Source organism: Cololabis saira, chromosome 3 (assembly GCF_033807715.1).
Source record: "Cololabis saira isolate AMF1-May2022 chromosome 3, fColSai1.1, whole genome shotgun sequence".
NCBI classification, from domain to species: domain Eukaryota; kingdom Metazoa; phylum Chordata; class Actinopteri; order Beloniformes; family Belonidae; genus Cololabis; species Cololabis saira.
This window is the reverse complement of record NC_084589.1, coordinates 30,752,056-30,774,483: the sequence shown is the minus strand read 5'-3', so window position 1 is coordinate 30,774,483 and position 22,428 is coordinate 30,752,056. Positions and strand designations below refer to the sequence as shown.

At 37.6% G+C, this 22,428-nt stretch overlaps 2 protein-coding genes across 3 annotated transcripts; both read right to left on the bottom strand.

Moving 5' to 3' along the window:
- Positions 1 to 1,004: 1,004 nt before the first annotated feature.
- On the bottom strand, positions 1,005 to 8,740 carry tomm40 (translocase of outer mitochondrial membrane 40 homolog (yeast)). Its single transcript, XM_061718453.1, has 9 exons — positions 8,651 to 8,740; positions 6,864 to 7,102; positions 6,556 to 6,716; positions 6,054 to 6,155; positions 5,836 to 5,941; positions 3,911 to 4,033; positions 3,204 to 3,280; positions 1,622 to 1,724; positions 1,005 to 1,511 (listed from the first exon to the last, which is right to left on the bottom strand). The coding sequence occupies exons 2-9, from the start codon at positions 7,081 to 7,083 to the stop codon at positions 1,372 to 1,374; spliced, it is 1,032 nt and encodes a 343-aa protein (XP_061574437.1). The 5' UTR covers positions 7,084 to 7,102; positions 8,651 to 8,740; the 3' UTR covers positions 1,005 to 1,371.
- A 629-nt stretch (positions 8,741 to 9,369) lies between these two features.
- ddx61 (DEAD (Asp-Glu-Ala-Asp) box helicase 61) lies at positions 9,370 to 21,299 on the bottom strand. 2 transcript variants are annotated; one of them, XM_061717212.1, is made up of 13 exons: positions 21,173 to 21,299; positions 19,106 to 19,966; positions 17,645 to 17,708; positions 16,341 to 16,445; positions 15,652 to 15,781; positions 14,548 to 14,694; positions 14,262 to 14,356; positions 14,034 to 14,156; positions 13,210 to 13,338; positions 12,742 to 12,922; positions 12,555 to 12,656; positions 12,154 to 12,389; positions 9,370 to 11,248 (listed from the first exon to the last, which is right to left on the bottom strand). In XM_061717212.1, exons 2-12 carry the CDS (start codon positions 19,282 to 19,284, stop codon positions 12,199 to 12,201), a joined length of 1,446 nt encoding a protein of 481 aa, XP_061573196.1. In that variant the 5' UTR covers positions 19,285 to 19,966; positions 21,173 to 21,299; the 3' UTR covers positions 9,370 to 11,248; positions 12,154 to 12,198. The 2 variants fall into 2 exon arrangements, with proteins under 2 accessions (XP_061573196.1, XP_061573195.1); XM_061717211.1 differs by having other exon boundaries at positions 9,370 to 12,389.
- Between the last annotated feature and the right edge of the window lie 1,129 nt (positions 21,300 to 22,428).

The following is a 22,428-nucleotide window of genomic DNA, read 5'->3' as shown; positions in this document are numbered from 1 at the left end:
GAAGATTAGCAGTGCATGTTGTGAAAATTTGACTTTTTGCCATCAAGCCTTAATGCATTTATATAGCCTACATCATCTATTTGTGGTCAAATACACACTGCAAGATCTCACGATTTAATCTAATACTAAATATTATTTAATCAAATCTACACTTATTTTCTTGAGCCTTTTTAGCTTCACGTCTGGCATTGGGGCCTCTCCTGACCTCACCTTTCTTCTCATGCTGATGGTTTTGGTGCTTTGATGTTCATCTCCCGTCCACATCTCGCCTGTTACAGGGAAGGCATCGGCGAGTCTGTAGCTTCCTGGGACTACGAGTCGAGGAGACGGGGTTACAGTAGGACTTACTCTTTGTGCTGTGTAAGGAGATGCCTTCGCTTTAACATACAGTACGACTTCAATGTAATGGCTTGCATTTGGTGGTGGTCCCATGATGATCTTAACTCATCAGTGGCTGATTATCATTAAACATCATTAATTGCAATATAATATTATATTGTGTATATTGTATGGTATGGATAGTAAAATTAAATACTGCTGATTACAGGTCTATTTAGTGCATTTTACATATTTTTACCCTTCTTGACCCACAATCCCTGTTAGATTGTATTAGATTGTAATTTTGCTTAACTTTTTACATGGTCTTTGCATAATAAATTTGAAAATAAACTTTAAGCTGATTTAATATTGTTTCTACTTTTGTTTCCACTTGATGCAGTTTCCTTGAAATAGTCAGGTTTCTACCTCCACAAACAGCTCATATGTTCAGAGATTACATGTAATGAAGCAGAGTAATTTAGTAGTCTTCAAACTGTGGTGTGGCCTGAGCCAGTATTTACAGTAAAGTTTAAGCTTTCATTTTATCCAATCACTTCTTGTAATAGAAAAAAAAAAAAAACAGCGCTCCTTATAAAGCAACAAAGGCTAAAAACAGTATCCTTCTGTAACTTACAGATGTAGATTTGCAGACAATCCTCTGTCCAGTTAACAACCACAGCAGCCAGTTTTACAAAATGTAATCACATTTATTTCAATCCATACATGATCACCATATATTATGTCTTACCACTTACTTTGAATTTCACATCACATGCTCTCATGCGTCATCTGAAGCCCTCTGATGTACACCGTTCTAGCCTCTCGGTTTATACAAAACACCACACAGGAAAGACATTTGTGCTACAGTATGTAGGCATGGCTTGGCCAGTTCTGGCTCCTTGGTAATTGTCCTTGTCTCTCAGTCAGCCTCAGATATCACAGTTGTAAGAGAGTCTCTGAATCCAATTCCTAAAACGTAGTTCAGGTTCCTGTGTGTCTCTGTGCCGGTCCAAGCTGTGGCCTGTGAGCCGGTTCCAGTCGGTCTGGGAATCTCTAGCCAATAGTGACACCAAAACCACACTGGAACTTGTTCTTGCGGTGGTTGAGGAAAGCACCCAGGGCCAGTGAGAGTGGCAGTGGCACCAGTTTCTTCTCCAGGGTTGCCCCAACCACCCAATTACTGTCAACAGAGCCTACAGAGGTGGAGATGAAAAAGTGAAACATTTATTAAAAGAAATATATATATATATTTTTTTTTTTCCCACAAAACAAATCAGTCTGGTGTAATCGTATCCGTATTTACCTTTAAACAGTAGGTTAGCTTTGGGGACGTCCAACTGGTAACCAAAGGATGTTGTAGTGTCTTGCATCCTTGTGCTTGCTTCAAATTCAACACCTACTTGCAACTGTAAAACAGAGAAATTAAAGTATAAATAAAACTAAGTCTAAGTGAATGCATATGTACACCAAGAAATTTGAACTTCTGGTTTTGCATCTTTAGTTCTTTCATATAATAATGCAGCATAAGAAATGAAAGAGGGAAAAAAAATGACTTGTTCAGTTGAAAGAAAAATAATACTGGGTTTGATTTTAAATAACCACTTTACTTCGCTACTCAAACTGCCTCGTAACTGACTTCAGATGATTTAAGGTCTGTATACTGTTGCATAACATTGCAACTGCTTTAAAAATAAGCTTTTTTTCCCTCTTTTTTGAAAATTTTATTTTGTTTTTCTACAGTATATCCAAGTTTGTGAGTATTCTTAAAGGTATTGTGACATCATTTTTAACATGCTTTTAACACTATTAAAAGTCTTGGCCAACATCCCTCAAATGTGTCTAAAAGGGTGTAACAAGAAAAACTTCACTCCAGTACTCCATGCCTGGCTTGGAGATGACGGTGTTTTTTGCGCCGTGAAAAACGCTTCCTTTTCCCCCTTTCCTGTCAATCATTGCCCCGCTCCTCCTCCAAACCTCCTCCAACCAACCGCAACACACATCTGCCGTCTCCACACCATGGATCTATTATAAAACGCTCCACACACACGCGCGCACACCGAACCACAAACACCGATACACAGCCCAGACAGGGCGACTACAGCCCGGGGATGAAGTCCGTGACCAGAGGACTCGACTGGAAGTAGAGTCCTCTGGTCCTCTGGTCCTCTTCTAACAGCGGCGTCGGAGAGTTAAGCCGGGAGCGACAGGCGAAGCTTGCACGGAAAAGCAGCAGGGCGAAGTAGTCCACCGCAAACAATCCTAAAAATAAAGGCATTCGAAGCAGCAGTGTCCCCTTATCTTAAATCCAGTCAGTGGCCGCGGGTCTTTTTTAGCAGTTTTCCTCCGGTGATGAGAACAGAAGAGGCTCTAAACAGCTCCGTGTTAAGCCTGATTTATGGTTCCGCGTTAAATCGACACAGAGCCTACGCCGTAGGGTTCAGCGTACGGTGCGCGTCGCCGCGTAACCCTACGCCGTAGGTTCTGCGTCGGTGTAACGCAGAACCATAAATCAGCCTTTATGGTGCGCTGGAGAGGAGAGGAGGCAGGGAGCTGGGTGGGGCGGTGATTTAGCGGGTCTATACGTAACGGCCCGCCACCAAACCACATGCGCCGTTTTTGCATAGTTATGCGGAAAATCCCAGAAAGCACACAATACACTGAATGTTAAAAGTTCGTTGTTTTTTGGGTGTAATTGATGTCAAGACACCCAACAAAACACAAAAAAAATCAAGAAAAATGTGTTTTTCATGTCACAATACCTTTAAGACAACAAGGGACCAAACAATGTGACTCCACTGCCCAACCCCGCCCCGAAAAAGAAAGAGAAATGTATTGCAACAGTTCACATAAACACATCCCCATACACTTCTACTGATATGAAGTACCTGGTCATTGGCCTTGTGATAGTATGTAGCGTGAGCTCCGGCTCCTCCCAAAGTTAAAGTGGCAACAAATTTATCACCTGAAGAGAACAAACAATTATCTTCAACAGCCATGCTGCCAAACACATTAAGAAAAACAAATGCAAGCGAGAATGAATCCACTGTGATGAATGAAACACTTGAGATTACAGTACCAATTTCAAACAGAGAGCTGAATCCACAAATTTAGCGCTGAGGTTATCCGTCTGAATGTCTCCAACACACTAAAAAAGGGCATGGTTTAAACCCATTATCCCAACTAGTATGATTACTGGTAATCTTTTTAAACCTGTTGAGTCTGAATCACAGAGGAGCAGTTGGCGTGTTGAAACCAGGCTGTGTGTTAACTTCAACAATAAACGTCACAAAAACACAGAGATAAAGTGACGCACCCTGGTATAAAATGACTGAAAATTTTTTGCAGAAGCAAATAGTGAATGATTAATAAATACAAAATCACGAGGAAATAAATCATGACATCAGTAATCCTAATCTTCTGAGTAGCAGTGGGTGAGAGAAACAACAGACTGCTCCACTCCGTACTTTTGGGGGTGGGATATCTGTAGTTCCTCATCAATCAGAACTTGCTAAACAGTTCTTGGTTCAAACAGTACTGGCAGCTAAATATTAGACATATTAATGCAAGACAGTATTTATGCATGTGATTTTACCTGTGTACCTGCCCAGAAGGGAGGTGACAGTTCCTTCCTCCCCTGGTCTCCTGTGATACACAAGCTCGCCACCAAGAGCCAGTCCTGGTGTGATTGATTGGAGATAGTGGGCAACCACAATACCTGTAAAAAAAATCTATTGTTTACATGTTTCAAGTGTAAACACAACCCTTCACAGTTGTGTTGATATATTATGTTCCGTTTTTGGCAAACACCTAATATTGATTGTCAACCATGGAAGTGAAGGGGTGATGATCGTTGCTCATCTCAGAGCTGCAGTAGCTGCCCCCCTTCAACTCCCCTTTATACCAAGGCAATCTGAAGACAAATATGAGGTTCTTTCCCACAGCAAAAGCTGGGCTGAGAATGGATCATCCAACACTACGATGAGCCCAAGTGCACAAATGAGTGGTTGAAAACGAAAAGAATTAAGGTTTTGAAATGTTCCAGCCAAGATCCAGACCTCGACCTGCCTGCAATGCTTCGGTTTGACCTCAAAAGAGGTATAAATGAACAAAAGCCTGACCTTAATGAGCCTAAGAACCCTGTAAAGAGGTGGCGACCCAAAAATTTCCTCCCAAATGATGTGACACTGTTTTCTGTGTGATATTAACTATTTCTAATTCTTCCTGCTGAAAGGTGGCTAAAAAAAAGCTATTTAATTGTTGGAAATATTTTGTATTTCATGCACTGCTTCTGTATTGTGACTTATTGTTGGCCCAATAAATAGTGACTTGGTGCGTTGATGTATTATCATTCCTTTTATTTAAAGACCCATTAAGGTCCAGGTTCTGGATTCTAACACACATGCACGCATGCATGCACGCAAGCACGCACGCACGCACGCACGCACGCACGCTTTCAACAAATGCAGCCGAGTGAAATGAATGCAAATGGAATAGAATATGGACACATTTCAAATAGTGCATTAAGAAACCAACCTCAGTGGTCCACTATGCATGAAGATTTATATTGCTATATTGTCAGTTGGTTTTTAGCAAGTCAATGACTTCAACAGAACTAAGTAGTGAAACACACAGCTGAGGATGTTATCAAAGCCGTTGCGTTCTGAAGCATTGTTGGAAGTCTCAAAAGGATTCAGTATGTTTCAATGCTGAGAGGAAAAAGTAGTCTATCCACTTGTGTTTACGTCACTCGCCACAGTCACATTTTCAAGGACGTCTCAGTTGTGTGAAAATCTATCTGACAGATATCTGATATTTAGACAGCAAACGCAATTGCATGTGTCAGATTCATTTATGATTATTTCCACGTGAATGAGGCCTGAACTGATCTGAGAATATCCAAATCAATGTACTTTTCACCATTTACATGTCCAAAGACCATATCCAATCCCTGCCACGCCCAAATAAAAAACTAATATATTATAAATCTGAAGGCCCTGCGATGAATTGGTGACCTGTCCAGGGTGTAACCCCTGCCTCTCGCCTGAAAATAGCTGGGATAGGCTCCAGCAGACCCCCGTGACCCTGCAAAGGATAAAGCGGGTATAGATAATGGATGGATGGATATTATAAATCTTTAAATTGGATCACTTGAATCCTGCAGTCAAAACGCAGCCTGTTCGGTCTTTGGAACGTATAGGCTTGGAAAGTCTTAAATCTTCTGTAGGTGAGGCAGTCTTTATTTATAAAATAAAATCTTCGTACAGTTTTAAGTAACGTATGCAAAATGTCTACACGCTGTGCTCAACCTATATAATTGCTTTATGGAATTGACATTACTACATCATTCCTGTTACACAATATTAAAATTGTGTCTCAGCAAGTAAGCACTCAAAAGACAAACCTGGAACCTGAGCTATTATTAAATAAGGTGAAAAAATAATAAGTTAATTAATCTAAGCCATTTTAGGACAAAAGGATTAACTTTATATGAGAAAAAAAAAAAAGGTCTAGTCATACCAGATCCGACGAGTACATCTGGATTTCCAAGCGTCACAGCAGAGGTGAAGTCTTGACCACGATACTCCATATCACACTGCCAATTCACAAACTTATGCTGCTGGGTCTACAAAAAAGAATTAAAAAAATGAATGGTTACCTGAACAATAACAAAAATGTTAAACATAAACTCTGCAGGACCAAATCTGCGAGGCTGTTCCCTTTGGACGTTTCCATACCTGGATAGCTATTTTGGAGCGTACAGCATTAGTGAGCTGGTGGATGACCTGGGCATTCAGACTGCCGGTGTTGTCCATATCTCCAACCATGACTGGAAATGACTATGAGGAACAATACATACAATTTTAATATTTCACCTTAGATGAACGACTATTAAAAGACGCTTAAAATCAGCGGTACAGAAGCCTTGGGATACTTGTAGATTCTGTTGGGCCTCTGTGTGATTTGCTTCTGTACACTTAGAGAAGAATGGTTTAACTGATTGTTAAGCAGCTTTGAACAATGATGCTTTAATTCGACAAGCTTTTTCCACCACGTTTTACTTGTGTGGTACTACACTTAGATATAATAAATATTTCCATTCTATGTGTATAAAAACAAATCTTAAAAAGACACTATAACACAACTCTCCTGATCAGATTTATGGAAGAAAACTGTAAGCTTAATTTCAGAAGATTATTAAAATCATTTGGGGGAAAAAAAAAAAAGAAAAACTATTACCTCTGCTGGTCCAGTCTGTTTGCTACCAACATAGGTAGAACCAAATCGATAACCAGAATCACCCAGGGTGCTGAGGGTTATGGTGTGGCTGACCTGGAAGTGGTTACTCAGGCCTTTGTTAACCACTAATCGCACCCCCTCCATCTGCATAGGGAACACCTCTAAAATGGAAATGGCGAATAAAATGACATTTTAAACAATATCACACAAGTAATTGCAATCTGAACCTCAAGATCATGAATTAAAGTCCAGTAAATACTAAAAAGTACACCAATAATAATATCCTACATGTTAACAGTTCATCTAACCTTTACATTTCCGGTGGCACTCCTCATATGTGCCTGGGTTTGGAAGTTTGGAATCTGCATCTGTTATCTCCAGGCCAGACTCAGCTGTTAGAGGGACGGACGACACCGGGGGCATGGTGAAGCCAGGAGGGACTGACAGCCCTGGGACCCCCGGACCACCTCCAGCTGCAGCTGCAGCTGGAGCAGGACTGGGGGACGCGGCAGCCAACACACTGCCCATACTCTGACACTGTAACAGACTACAAATGAGAATCAGAAGAATCAGAATCAGCAGAAGTTTGAACATTGCCCGACAAGGAATTTGACTCTGGTTATTTCACTCACTGTACTGTTAACTTAAAAATAGCAAACAGTAAATAAACAAATGTGGCACTTATTAACATATATACAATTAAAAAACTGAAAGGTGCAGCAGGCAGGGAGACAGGCAGTCATTTAATTAACTTACAAGTTACCTAGGGCTGGGCGATACGGACCAAAAGTCATATCTCGATATTTTCTAGCTGAATGGCGATACTCGATATATATCAATATTTTTTCTGTGCCATAATTGGGGTTTCTCCAAAATCATTATAGCATAGCATCTCTGTTAGCTTCATTTTTTTCTGAGGCAAACCCTCAGTTTTAATACAAAGCCTCGTGCCAAATGTCACACAGGTTCCTTTATTAACAGAGGTCTGCACAATATCAAAATATATAAAACAAATGAAATAAAAATAAACTGCCTGCATATATAGAATAAAAATGCTTCTTGAATAAAATAAAACAAATATCCCTTTCCTGCATAATAATTAAATTAAATTAATACAATGTAGACAGTAACAGGCAGACTTTTCCACTGAGGTTGACAGTTAACAAAACATTTGTGCAAATCTCAAATAAAACATTCAGGTCAATTTGTCACAAAACAAGCTATATCAAAATCACAAAAAAAAAATACATTTTTATTTTATTTTAATAATCGATATAAACGATATTGTCTCGTACCATATCGTGTTTGAAAATATATAAATATATATTAAAATCTCGATATATCGCCCAGCCCTAAAGTTACCATAATGGTAATTGATACCAAAACCACTAGTGCAGGTTAGTGTAAAATAACAATATACATTGATTTGAATGATCTGAGAGATTTGTGATTTAAAAACACAACCATGCTTTTTCCTTATGTTTTGTTTTCCTCCATAATAGATTCTTGCAACTCAGCAAAGGCAGCAGCAAAGGTGCTTTCCTACTAGTCAAGCATGCAACTACTACTAACTCGCAGGCTGCAGGAGTCCTTGTAACCATGTACTAGCAATAACAGTATAGCTGTATGGCCGGTTGTAGCTGAGGCCCAATTTAGTGAGATTCTGACCATGTACGTGATCATAATACATCTAACCAACAACAAAAGACAGCAGATTCAGATTGGGTTTCCTTGCAGTTGACACCTTTAGGGATGAGGACGCAGCAATTATCAGATAACAGCATTTAACCTATTAAGCCTGAATTATGGTTCCGCGTTAAATCGACGCAGAGCCTACGCCGTAGGGTACGGCGTAAGGTACGCGGCGACGCGCGCCCTCTGCGTTGCTGTAACGCGGAACCATAAATCAGCCTGTAGTGTGGGGATGATGCGTTAGCTGGCTTGCTAGGCAGCCATGTGGAGTCGACCACGAGACCTGTTCATCCATATAACACACACACGGTCACTTAAAATATCACAGGCGGCTAAGCGGCACGATTAAGCAGCTCTTTGCCTTTAAAAGACCATATAAATTATTTGTGGTTTTACTACTTACGCGGACGTTAGGGCCCTGGGGTAGCGCAGCACCGGCAAAGTTCACTGCAGCGTCCGTGACCGTGGTTCACAAAGGCCCGCCCACTTTCCCAGGACTGGCCGCTGATTGGCTGGTTGGTCGCTCAGATCAATTTCTATTGGCTGAAGCTGCAGTAAGGACCGCCCCAATCCTGGTGACGTAGAAAAACGCTCATTCGTTGGGCATCGCTTTATGTCAGCCTGAATGACATTCCAAGGGTACTCCTGAGTTCACTTACCAAGTTACAAAACCTGCAAGGCTACGAATGTAATAACTGAGGAAACAGTGCATAATAACATTTAGTACAATGTGATATTAATGAACAGGTTTCCCGAAGAACTGAATAAAACTTTTTAATAGAAACAGATTACAGATTAAAATAGTGATAGTTCTGATACAATACTTTTTTTTAGTCTCTTTTTAGGGGGACCCACGAGAATGAAGCCTCTAAAGCAAAAGTCAAATCATGCTTCTGATGAATCCTATTATTTCAGGTATTATGGTCAGACATTTCCTAATAAGATCACTAGAAAAAAATTCCTGCACAGAGGTCATCATCCCACATAAACCTTGAAGAGCAGGTCTGAATTTTTCTTCTCTAAACTCTGATCTTATCAGGATCTTTGCTGCTCAAAATAAAATATCCACCAAAAGAAAACTCGTAGAGAATACACATTTAAAGAAAAAAACAAAACAATTAGTCCATCAGCTGAATTTTTTTTATTTTATATTTGACTGAAGCACAAACATCCACATTACAAAAGAAAGTCTCACTTGTCTCAGTTCATTGAGGTATTTAATTATACCATTTAATGCAGTGCTGAGAAAACCATTTACAGCTTAAATTTAAGTTTTTTTTTTGTTTGGTTTTTTTCATTCTTACACTAGTGCTGCCTCCACTGAAGCTCAATTAAACCGACATCTATTATAGTGCCAAATTTCTGAACCAAAGTTTTTAAAAGCTCATCATCCACCAATAGATATAGAGGGGGTAAAAAAAAAACAAAAAAAACCAGCATAAATGTTATTCAATGTTAGATGTAAATCCTCACATCCGATAATTGGTTAAGTCCCAGGCAACGTTGTTCAAGCTTGACATGTCTCCGGTTTTGTTCAAACAGGTACTTGGACTTGGTTTTGAAAATTCTAATACAATCAGTTATTGTTGAGATCAGACAGGAGCAAAGGTAATATAGGGAATCCGATGTCAGCCCAAGGCACTTCATGGCAAAGGAAGATACAGTATAATGTCCAGTCTCAAGTCTTTCCAATCCATCTTCATGCTTGGTAGCTCATAGTGGCCTTTTTTCTGATGGAATCCTCCTTTAACAGCTCTTTTAAAAGGGGGACAGATGGGCCAATTAGACCCAGGTGGGTCTTAATCCTAAAAAGAAAAAAGGTCAACCTCCCAACACAGCAGAATGAAAAATGGCAGTGGAGGGTTGAGGCAAAGAAATGGGACTGAGGCACGAGTTAAACGGTTTTAACACGTCAACCAAGGGCCCTCGTGCATTACTAGTAAGATCTGCTTTAGTTATTTATCAGCAACACTATTTCACTTGCTCTGTGGTTGGAGCATCACTGGATACTTAACCAAATTATGTGTTTTCTTTGACTAACTTCACTGTATGCAATGGATAATATACGCAATTTTGTCTCCCTTTTGGTGGATTTTGTTTTAAATCATTTACCTTATTTTGATCATTGCTGCCATAAGCACCTGAGCAATAGAAATGATAGCAAACAGATGTCGCCTGGTTGTTGATGCAATTATCTGAACAGAATTTTTTTTAGGCAGCAACTTAAAACAACCTCAAGATGCAGTCACATCAGATCCAACATCAGAATATAGAAAAAGAGAAATGCTTTTGTCCGTTTCTGCAAATGGATGTTTTGGGAAGATTAAGAAAATGTAAATACCTTATCGCTTTTGAAAAATGATGCAACATTTTGCAATGGCTGCTGTGGAAAATGTGTCACATTCACTTTTTTTGTCACAGTTTACCTTTGTAGGTCTTTAAGAAGATTATTACACAAAAGAACAGAGCATGTCATTCATATCTCAATATGTCCAGTGTACTCCAAGGTCACAAATCCAACAGAAAGTTTGAGGGAAAAAAAAAAAAAAAAAAAAAAAAAAACACTGCTTCTGAAAGTGTTGCTGACATATTAAAAGGGTACGAGTGTAGCTTTGATTCATGGTTCAGCTTACTTTTAACATGCTTAAAAATGATTTCAACAGCATGTAAACATTACCGATCTATGGTCTGTACCGTCCTTAAAAAGGATAGTATTTGATATCAACCATCGTAAAGCAAAGCACCAAATAAAAGTATTTCCGTTTATCAAGAGTACAAGTTTTGTAAACAGTAACAATGTTGCACAAAGTTGAAATGGTCGAGTATTCAAGTGGCATTTCCAATCTGGATGATGCAAGTTTATTATACGCATGGTCAACAAGCTCCCAAATTAAATTATTTTACTGGCGTCATAAAAATTAAAATAAAGAAAAAGGAAATCAGACATCTTGTGTGATGCGTAGCCAATATTGTATGATAAATGCCAGCTGCTGCATTTCTCCTGAAAAAGTAAAGAAAACAATTAGAATTTGATTCAAGCGTGAATGAGCTGCTGCTCTCACAACCCTAAACTTGCAGAGCAGACAGCTGGCAGCAAGTGTTGATCCACTTTGTCTAATTCTAAGCCGACTACTGTTGTACAGCTCAAGGAGGACAAGCCTTAAAAACATGTAAAACTGAAGTTAATCTTTCTTGAGGGGAGGATCCATTTGCAAGTATTTGCTATCCTTTGAGTGCTCTGATGCATTTAACATTATGAAATATACTGGGTACCAATTCAAACAATTTCAAACATTTTTGAAAATGAACAGATGAACTGATTTTAACTCAGCTGCTTCAACAAATTTAATAACATAACAAATTCAACTAATAATTTACTTCTAACTTAGGTTTTGTTTTTGACTGAAAAACCATGATCCACCACCTGCAGATTTCACATACTGCAAAATAATGAAGTACAATAGTTCAGTTTTAGACAATATCATTCAAATGTCAGACAATTTATATTAAAAAAAAAAAAAAAAAAAAAGAAGTCTTCCACCCAAGGTAAATTAGCATCAAAGCATGCTAATGTCTGCATATTTTCTCCAAAACAGATATGCAGATAAAGGTCAATTTTTGACATGGAAAAGAGGTTTACTTTACTTTGTGCGAGTTCTCTTCTGTTTTATAAACGTAAATGAGCTGAACTTCTTGACTCATCACTGTCTAGACAGTTTTGTACAGTTTAGCATCAGGTATGCAGAAAGTTGAGCACCAACCCACAATAATATTTTGCTTTTAGATGGGTAATGGAAATAGATGAAGTGTGACCCGTTTAATAGGGGGAGAAAAAAAGAATAGAAAAAAAACTTCAAATATTTATTTTCCAATCAAGGCTGGTTTTGAGCCTTTAGAAAAACTGACCTTTTGTTAAAGCTGCTCCCAGTTTTTTTTGTTTTTTTTTTAAGTTTATGCACCCCCTTCATCATCATCATCGGCATCTGGGTCAATGGAGTGAAACTCTGCTACATACAGACTCTTATCAATGCTGCTGGGGATGGGCTTTATGTCGGTCATCAGCTGTTCCTCGATAGCCTTCAGGTTGTAGCGATCTTCTGAAGTGATCAGATTGATGGCCAGCCCCAAGTGACCGAAACGTCCTTTGAGAAAGGAGAGCGAACATATATAAAAGTGTGGAATAGTGTCCAAAATTCAACTTGGGTATGACAGATTTTCAAAGTGGTAAAGATTATAAAAAATAAATTATATAAAAAAAAAAAAAAAGTAAAGAAAACTTGTTAAGAATATGGCATGTTGATCTTTACCTGATCTGCCAATACGGTGCAAGTAGGTCTCTCCATTTTTGGGGAAGTCAAAATTTATGACGACATTTACTGCCTGGATGTCAATTCCCCGAGTGAACAAGTCTACAAGAGAGGAAAAAAAAGAAATGCTATTAATTAACCTCCCCAAAGTTAATCTGAGGTTTGACGCATCAAGTACTTCATTTACCTGTGCAGACGAGGTTTCTGCACAAGCCATTTCTGAAGTCATGGAACACCCGGTTCCTGTACTCCTGCATCATCTTTGCATGAATATAGAAGCATGAATAGCCCAGCTGGGTGATTTTCTTTGCCAGGAGCTCCACTCTCTGGGTGGAGTTACAGAAGATGATTGACTGATTGATCTGCAGCTGTAACAGAAAAATACAGGTTAACAAAATGTTTTTTTTATCCTTTACAGAGAAATGGAAAAAAAAAAGATTATATTAAACAAATTTGAAAGACTTGGTCCTAAAATGGGCTAACTTGCTGATTTAACAAGAAAAAAAAAAAAAAGTATTCATGCATAAAACCTCTTTATTTATATATATACACACATACACACACACACATACCGTACATTTAAAAAAAGAAAAACACTCTTGCCATAGTATAGCATCTTGTAAGCTTTAATAAGATGAATGCTTTGAACACTTACCCTAGAAAAAAGCGTGTTAAGACAGTGAACTTTCTGTCTTTCAGTCACATAGGCATAATACTGAGTGATGCCCTTCAATGTGAGCTCCTCCATCAGGTTGATTTCGTAGGGTTTCTTCAGGTGCTTGTTCTGGAAAACAGTTTTTTTTGTTTTAATAAATGTATCACTTCAAATATATACGGAGTAAGTTGTTTTGATAACACCTTTCCAAAGCCTGGGTAACAAAGTAATTTACATAAAAACACCAAAAGAAGCAAGTGTTGTAAATGGCGCAGATTTATCACCGACTCAAATTCTAGCACACTACATGTTTTTTGGGGGCCAGAAGGTGAAAGTGAAAGTTTGTGAAAGAAGGGCATGCAACATAAACCTTTCAGCCGCGGCAAAAACCTTTCAGTTAGGAAATGAAATAAACCAACAAAACCCCAAACTTGACCTATTTTTCTATTCTATTGCATTTTACAGTGCACATATTGGTTTAAAAAAAAAAAAAAGGATATAAAACTGTAATAAGCAATTAAATATTCTCCTTGAGAAAACAGTGAAAGAAACAGGAGGTAAAAACTCATGCATGAGTGGGGTCCTCCACATGTTAGAAAAATTTTAAAGTTTAGTTCAATTGACAACATTTTGTATATAAACTCCTCAAGCATCATATACTAAGACATTAAAATAAATCAGCTTTTCAAACCTTAAAAGAATGTAACAAAATCAGATTCTGATTAAAGATACAATTTAATTTTGAAGTTAATACTGCAACATGTACACCTGATAACACAAAGGCCTCAAATGTGGTGAATCGTAGTTGCTGTTGGAGTTCTCACCATGAATTTTTGGACACTTATGGGGAAAGTGGCAGAGTAAAGCAGAATCTGACGATTCTTTGGGAAGAAGCTTATGATATCCTCAATCAGGATCACAAAGTCCTGAGACAGCAACTTGTCTGCCTGCATAAAAGATATTAGAAATAGAGGAGAGACTGCTTAGCATGTGCAAAGATAAACAGTCACAATACATTTAGGAAAAATACATCTATAGAGTTCTAAACTCACTTCATCTATCACCATCATCTGTGTCAGATCCATCTTTGCCACACCCTTCTTTAACAAGTCAAGTATCCTGCCTGGTGTGGCAATCACTACATGAACTGAAAGAGAGACAAACAGCATATTACAACAAATTTCTGCTTGTATTACTGTCAAAAGGAAATTATTGTATCAAGTATCGCTCAAAAACAGGTTGCTACACATAGTTAATGCATATTGTTAACCAGCAATACAAAATATTTTTTTATCTATAATATAAAACAGGCTTTATAAAATCGCCTTGAACATTAACCTGTCTCATCCAGGCGGAGGATATCATCCCTCAAGTTGGTTCCACCGGTGGTAGCCATGACTTTGAGCCCTACCAGGTGCTTGCTGAGCTGAATACTGATTTGGCTCATCTGAAGGGCCAGTTCTCTTGTTGGCACCAACACTATGGCTGGATGGAGACACAAATGTGAGGGGCTGATGAAATGTGAGGGTTGATGAAATACAGAGAGAAAGTTTGTACACATCTAGACAAAAAAAAAAAAAAAAACCCGTCCTCAATCACAGAAGGATGAAACTAGGGCTGTTCGATTTTGCCCAAACATAAAATCTCGATTTTTTTCTCTGAAAATGCGATTTTCGATTACGATTATTTTGTGAATTGACAAAAGGCAAAGAAATGATTTCAAATATGCTGTTTTTTTATTGAACATTTGCCCCATTGGGCTTTAAGTGCAAACTTTGCTCTTATTAAACAGAAAATTAATGAATAAAGTGCAAAACTCTGTAAAATAAGTTGAAAAAAAGTTTTAAAAAATATAATAAAATATATTTTATCTCTGAAAAAAAAAAAAAAAAAAAATCAGCAAATCAGCACTTGCAAACATTCAGTAAGTTATATTTCCAATTAAATAAAACAAGACATTTTCTAATTAAACTAAACTGGGTCTTTGCATGCTAAATAATAATGCAACCCATGAAGGAGGTAGAGGTGTGTAATGTCAGTCATTACATTTGCTATTCACATTTGCAAGTTTTTTGCAAGGAACACGAGCCGGACTACGGCATCTGGCTTGAGGGATGCCCGGTGGCATGTTCCAACGCCCCCTCCTACACTAAAGAGCCTCTCCAATGGGGCACTTGTCGCAGGTATTGAGAGGTATTTCCATCAATCATTAATATGGTATCAATCATTAATATGTGTGCAGACAAGGTTAAAAAAAATAATAAAATAAAATAAAAAAAAAAAAAAAGTGAAAAATCGATTTTGCGATTTTCACATTTTAACATCGTTCTAATTACATAATCGCGATTACGATTTAAAATCGATTAATCGAACAGCCCTAAATGAAACTGATGAAACGGCTATTAACAGTACATAGCTTATGGACAGACAACAGAAACCCACCTTGTATGTGATCCTTCTTTAGGTCTATCCTCTCAAGGAGGGGGATGAGGTAGGCTCCACTTTTCCCTGTTCCATTCTTGGCCCGAGCCAAGATATCTCTGCCTGATAAAGCTATAGGAATGCTTTCCTCCTTTAGGCACAGAGACAAAGTCAAGTCAGCAAATGAGCAGGATTCTCTGAGTACACACAGCTTATTTAAACTGGACTAAAAAGCCTTACGAATGACATGTAAAAGAGGAGGCATGTCCAAAATATTAACATATTACAAGGAGGTCTGGTAATAAACACATTTTATACCAAAAAAGGCACAATTTATTGTCCAGATATAGAGGAAGAAAGTACATCACATTATCACCCCACTACCACAGTGGACAAAGTTGAGATGCATCAAATAAAAATAGGATCTAGTTAGTGCTCATTCCCGACAGCATGGTCTTCATAGAGGGATGACATCTAGTAACAAAATTCATTGTTTGGAATCGATATGTTAGAAAAGGATGTAAAGAAAGTAAGGACATTCTTTCTGAGCTCTATTGGTTACAGTTTTACAGCTAAAACAAACATTCATCATGAGATGGGTCAACGGCTAATTATAGGAGTTCCACAGGTTCATGAGGAAATCGTAATCCTAAAATTACCATCTCTTCCCATCAGACAAAAGCATCCAAATTCTGGTGACTTTTTCTTACCTGGATAGGGGAGGGTTTCTCCCAGCCCATCTCAAAGATCCCCATTAGAAGTTCCCGCTTTAGGCAGTAATCTTCAAATTCATTTCCCTTTGTTGACGTCACATCCTGGGAAACACAGCAGAAACACCTCAGTTGGGGGGGTGCACTATCTTTGAATAGACTAAGGCCACGTTTACACATAGCCGGGTATTTACAAAAACGGATATTTTCCCCTCTACGTTTTCAAAAATATCCTCGTTTACACGAACCCACATGAAAAACGCTGTTAAGGTGCTATGAGCAGCCAAACCTGCAGGGGGCAGTGTAACGAGAAGCGTAAAGTCATGCAAGCCAATCGGAATCATGGAGAAAAACAACACATCAACACGTGTGGAGCCTGAATAATATGGTTCCGCGTTAAATCGACGGCGTAGCCTGCGTACGGTGCGCGTCGCCGCGTACCCTACGCCGTAGGCTCTGCGTTGGTGTAACGCAGAACCATAAATCAGCCTTGACTGCCAGTTACTTCCAAGACGGAACGAGAGTCTTTCGTTTGGAGTGACAGAGAAGTGGAGTTACTTTTAAGTGTGACTTTAGAATTTAAAACAGGTAAAATAAAAGAAAATATTGACGGTGGCCAAACAAATTGTAAACACGGGTCGCACAAATGATGCTGGTGACGTTTCTGTTGCATAATGTGACGTTCTGAGCCTAAATCTCCGTTTTCCTCCGTTTACAAGCAAACGTGAAAACGGAGTTTTTGAAAATCTCCACTTTGGCCGGAGTTTTCAAAAATGATCGTTTTTGGGGGCTTTGAGCTCCGTTTACGTGTAAACGAACGGCCAAAACGCATGAAAACGCCTCCGTTTTTTGCTCCGTGTAAACAGGGCCACAGAAGTCCACAAACACACAGAGCAAGCTGCCAACTGTCTTCCAGACAAATAGAAGTATGATAAAAAGAAAAATGAATGAATCAATAAGTGTCATCTCAATGACTTACAGCAGTCAGTTTCATAGCCTCCATGTGATGTGTCAGTTAAAGGTTGTAAAGGTAAAGTGATCTGCAACACCACTAATAAATTAACAAGTGAATCTGGCTATGTTGATCAGAGCTGTTCCCATTGTATACCCACAACTTCAGCAGTCATTTGAAAAGAGGGGTGAAGGTTTCTTCAACACTTATCGAAAGCACTTAAAAGCAAGATGTCAGAAAATGTTAAACTTTATTTTTTTTAAAACAAAGTGTGAAGAAGGCAATCAAGCACTTCAAAGAATTGTATGAAAATGTGAAAAATCATTACTGTTACTGCCAACAACCCACTTACCGTAGTTTGTACCCTGTTGTCTTTTGGAGGAAGATCCAGGCACTTCTTCCAGTCATCACCAAACCTAGTTGTAAGAGCTTACAATAAATCTATACAACCAATAAAACAACAACATAGAAATCAGTCTTATTTTATTACATAGCAATATTGTGTTTCTACTATATACTTCACTCATCAGTAAGTATTTGATGACCTAGCTTCTAGTGACAACAGCAAATGTCTCAGTACTTCTGGTGAACCAGTGAACAGCTGGGTAATAGACAGACAAATAACTACACTGTTTAAAAAAAGAAACAACAAAAAGTTCACAATAGGCTCTGTTGTGACTGCAACTCATTGAACCCCCCCATTAAAAAAAAAAAAAAAAAAAGATTTCTATCATGTAATGCCCCAACATTTGGTGACTAAACCTCTTAATATCATTTGATCTGATATGTTTGTTTGTGGTGGTTGTGGTGGTGGGGGCTCATGTAATACCCTTATACAAGCTTATGCTGGCTGTGGATAAACCTGAATCTCTTTTGTTCTTAATTTGCAATAGACTACTGCTAGGGCTGGGCGATATATCAAGATTTTAATATATATCGATATATTTTCAAACGTGATGTGGTACGAGACAATATCGTTTATATCGATTTTTAAAAAGAATAATTTTTTTTTAATGATTTTGATATAGCTTATTTTGTGACAAATTGACTTGAATGTTTTATTTGAGATTTGCACAAATGTTTTGTTATTTGCACAACTGTCAACCTCAGTGGAAAAGTCTGCCTGTTCTACATTGTATTAATTGCACAGTGTATTTGAATTTAATTGTTATGCAGGAAAGGGATATTTGTTTTATTTTATTCAAGAAGCATTTTTGTTCTATATATGCAGGCAGTTTATTTTTATTTCATTTGTTTTATACATTTTGATATTGTGCAGACCTCTGTTAATAAAAGGTACCTGTGTGACATTTGGCACGAGGCTTTCTATTAAAACTGACTGTTTTTTTAAGGGTTTGCCTCAGAAAAAAATGAAGCTAACAGAGATGCTATGCTATAATGCTTTGGGTGAAACCCCAATTATGGCACAGAAAAAATATCAAGATATATATATCGAGTATCGCCATTTAGCTAGAAAATATCGAGATATGACTTTTGGTCCATATCGCCCAGCCCTAACTACTGCATATCTGGAGTGCTGGTTTAACTCAAATAACTAGGACTTGTAAAATTATTATGATAAAATTCCTGATAAAAAAAAAAAAGAACTGAATTGACAAAGGCATGATGACATCATGGCAAATAAACAGGCAAGGCTTTAAAGAAGACCATCTGCCTTTAAACACTTTGATAAAGTGATATGCTGGGAGCCATAACAAAGGCTTTTCATGGAGGTTCCTGTATCAATTAAGATAGCGTGAGCTGCAAATCTGAATTTAAAAAATAAATAAAAATAATCTAAAGAGTATCTTACTTGATGCCTCCGCTGCTCTGAGGAATGTTGCTCCTTCTCTGGAGGGCACTGGGCTGTTGGCCAGTTGAACAAAGTCCTGACTGCTGTCCAGCCGGCTTGGACTGTCCCCTGAGCTGCCCATTTGCTGGTCTGTTCAGTCCAATCATTGGTGATGGGTTTGCTGTTCTTGCAGTAGCCATGGGTTCAACACTTTTACTGACGATTCTTCACAGTGTGTAATATTTATATCTGCCTCTTTTTTATTGTCTTGTTTTGATTAATGTGTGAGTGAGTATCAAATAAAAAAAAGTTGGAACAAACTTTCTTTCTTATACTTCTTGCCTAAAAAACAAACTGTACACAATCAGATGTCAGAGTGTAGAAACCCAAGTATGAATATCTTCTATTTACAACTCTCCAAAAAGGGAGAGATAAATATCTATATAAATAGGGAGAATAGATCAAAACAAATATTTCTTTGAAAGAATATTTCAGTGTGTTCTTATCCTTAAAATGAACCAGTTTGTTTTTCTTTTGTTGTTTGCAGTTTAATTTTAGATGCTTTATTATACATTCAAAATGGAGACTAACTAATCTGATCTTTTTTTCAAGTTAATATGATTTCATACTTTAACAAAGTCCCAAAACTTGAATGCTTGAGCTTATCACTGGTTTAACTATAGAGGGAAACATGTACAAAATCATGACAAAACTACTTAAACACGGCAAGACTCAATCTCCAATTTAGAGCGAGTGCTCAAATGCATGTCTCGTCTTGTTCTGGTTTCCTGTGCTTCTTTCAAAAAAAGAAGTTGAGATGGCAGCTTGCAAAGTGCTTTGGAAATGGCTGATCAACAAAAAAGAAAAAGAGATGCCCATTGCCTGTAAAAAAAAAAAAAATGAACAACAGGGGTGGTTATTTATTGTAGCTACAAGGAAATTACAAAAAAACAAAACACAAACATTAAAAAAAAAAAAAAACTTTGCACCCTATAGTACCACAATCATTTTAACAACAAAAGATGAAGAACATTTTGTTAACTCATGGGTTTAACAGACTTATCCTACCGATTTCTTATTTTAAGACATGATGTGTAAACACACATATACATACATCTACACACACATACATACAAATATATATTTATCATGCGTGTGCGGAAAAATGAAAACTAGCAAACCAATCTAATGCTATTTTGCCTAAATTGTTAAAAAAGAGAAACTTTTAATAAAAAGTTTCTCTTTTAATACTCTATAATACCAAACATCTTTTTTCAAACAAAAAGGACACTTTTTTGTATAAATGTCTCAAATTTTCATACAGTGGATTTCAAATCTCAAATGTTATTCAAATAACCTCATAAATAAGAAATACTTTAAAACTGCCACATAAAATGCAATATTTTACCATATTGTGAATATTTAAACAAAAACAAAATGAGACTATGAAGCTGGACAACAACTTTGACATCATAACAGACCACGTAACGATGAAAGTTAGTCGATATCTGGCAAGCAACATCTATAAAACTGATCCTTGGGTCTCTTAATTAAATGACACCCTGTTATCATTTTTAACAGCGATAAAAAAAAAAAAGAAAAGTTTCTGCATCGCGGCTATTTCGAGCCTAACGGCTGATTTATGGTTCCGCGTTACACCAACGCAGAACCTACGCCGTATGGTACGCGGCGAAACGCACCGTACCCCGCGCGTCGCCGCGTAACCTACGCCGTACGCTACGCCGTAAGGACTGCGTCGATTTGCGCTTCACACACAGCAACGTGGCTTTTGTCATCCCGCTAACTTCAATTTTAAATCTTGTTTCCAGTGGCTTTGCTTCATAACTTTATATTTGGAAACCACATCAATAAAGTGACCGTGTGAGGTTTTATAAAACACCTGCTAGTTCTGGTTGCTTTTTAACTCACACAAACTAGTGGCTCGGTTAGCACGCTGGTGTTTGGCCCGTACACTTCACTGCTCTGTTCGTTTGAGTTACGATTACTGTCTGATGAAAATCACCTATAACAATAACACAAAAACACATAGATATACCTTTACTTTGGTACACACACTTGGAGACTTACCCGCTGCGTTCGGACTTAAACTTGAATCAGCAGTTCAAGTAAGTTTGGTATTTAATGTTTCCGAGAGGAAAAAAAGTTATCACTCTTGTCTCTTCTATCAGTATATTGACAATTCAACATGGCCGCGCGCTCGTTTTTGGATTGGCTGTTTGCTGACAAGGGCCCCCAGCTGACCAATCACAGCTCTCCTTTTGAATTCGCAAAAGTTAAAGGGGGCGTCATGAAAATAAAGAGAACAACAAGACAAAGTAAATCCCTTAAACTCAGTGGCGTCAATTCAGTGGAAGCTAAGGTATGGCAAGGTTACGAGTCACATAACTTAACTAGAGTATCAATCAACACGTCCAGCAAATACTCATCACAGAAGTCTATGTAGCTGATCTGTATGCAGTCTCGCTCACTGCAAAAACTAAAAAAAAAAAAGGAATATTTGTCTTATTTCTAGTTAAAATGTCTCATTTTTAGTCAAAAAATCTCATTACACTTAAAACAAGAGTCATCACCAGAAAAATAACTTGTTATTTGACCATGTTCACCTGTTTCAAGTACATTTTCACAAGATTTATCTTCTCATTACAAGCAAAAAAATCTTGTTCCACTGGCAGATTTTTCTACTTATTTTAAGTGAAAATCTACTTAAAACAGGTGAAAATGGTTGTTTTTGAGTCTTGTCTTAAATGTAATGAGATTTTTTTGGACTAAAAATTAGACATTTTAACTAGAAATAAGATAAATATTCTTGTTAAGATTTTCAGTTTTTGCAGTGTATAATAACTAGTGAAATCGATCATGTTGTTCTGATTTGCATTTGTAGTTATTCTATATGTATTAAGTCATAGAATAATCAATACAAATAGACACAGAGTAATTCCATAAATGTATTAAAAAAACAAACATTTACATTTTCCCTTTAAGCCAAGGTGTGGCAGCTGCCATACGTTGCCATACCCAATTGACGCCCCTGCTTAAACTCATGTCAAAAAGAAATGCAATACAACTTTTGAACACAATTGAAGAATATAATTTATTGGATATGCCCTAGCCCCTTAAGTTATTTTCCTTTTTTTTATTTTATTTCTTTTCCTTCTGTTCTCTCTTTATGCACCTTTTCCCTGATACATGTTGAAAAAAAAAGTGATGCCTTGTTGTTTGTATATGAATATATTTTCAATAAAGGAAAAAAAAACAAAAAAAAAAACAAGACAAAGTAAATCTGTTGGACACATTTTATGTAAAAAAAACGCAACTCTTTACAA

What these genes read in the sequence shown, in the direction of transcription:
- tomm40 (XM_061718453.1), bottom strand. Translation starts at nt 7,083, where the DNA reads ATGGGCAGTGTGTTGGCTGCCGCGTCCCCCAGTCCTGCTCCAGCTGCA. An exon ending in GCTCCAAAATAGCTATCCAG is followed by an intron (nt 5,942 to 6,053) that starts GTATGGAAACGT and finishes TCTTTTTTGTAG; the next exon opens with ACCCAGCAGCATAAGTTTGT. An exon ending in AGCTAACCTACTGTTTAAAG is followed by an intron (nt 1,512 to 1,621) that starts GTAAATACGGAT and finishes CCACCTCTGTAG; the next exon opens with GCTCTGTTGACAGTAATTGG.
- ddx61 (XM_061717211.1), bottom strand. Translation starts at nt 19,284, where the DNA reads ATGGCTACTGCAAGAACAGCAAACCCATCACCAATGATTGGACTGAAC. An exon ending in CAGAGCAGCGGAGGCATCAA is followed by an intron (nt 17,709 to 19,105) that starts GTAAGATACTCT and finishes TCTTACAACTAG; the next exon opens with GTTTGGTGATGACTGGAAGA. An exon ending in CCTCCGCCTGGATGAGACAG is followed by an intron (nt 14,357 to 14,547) that starts GTTAATGTTCAA and finishes TCTCTCTTTCAG; the next exon opens with TTCATGTAGTGATTGCCACA.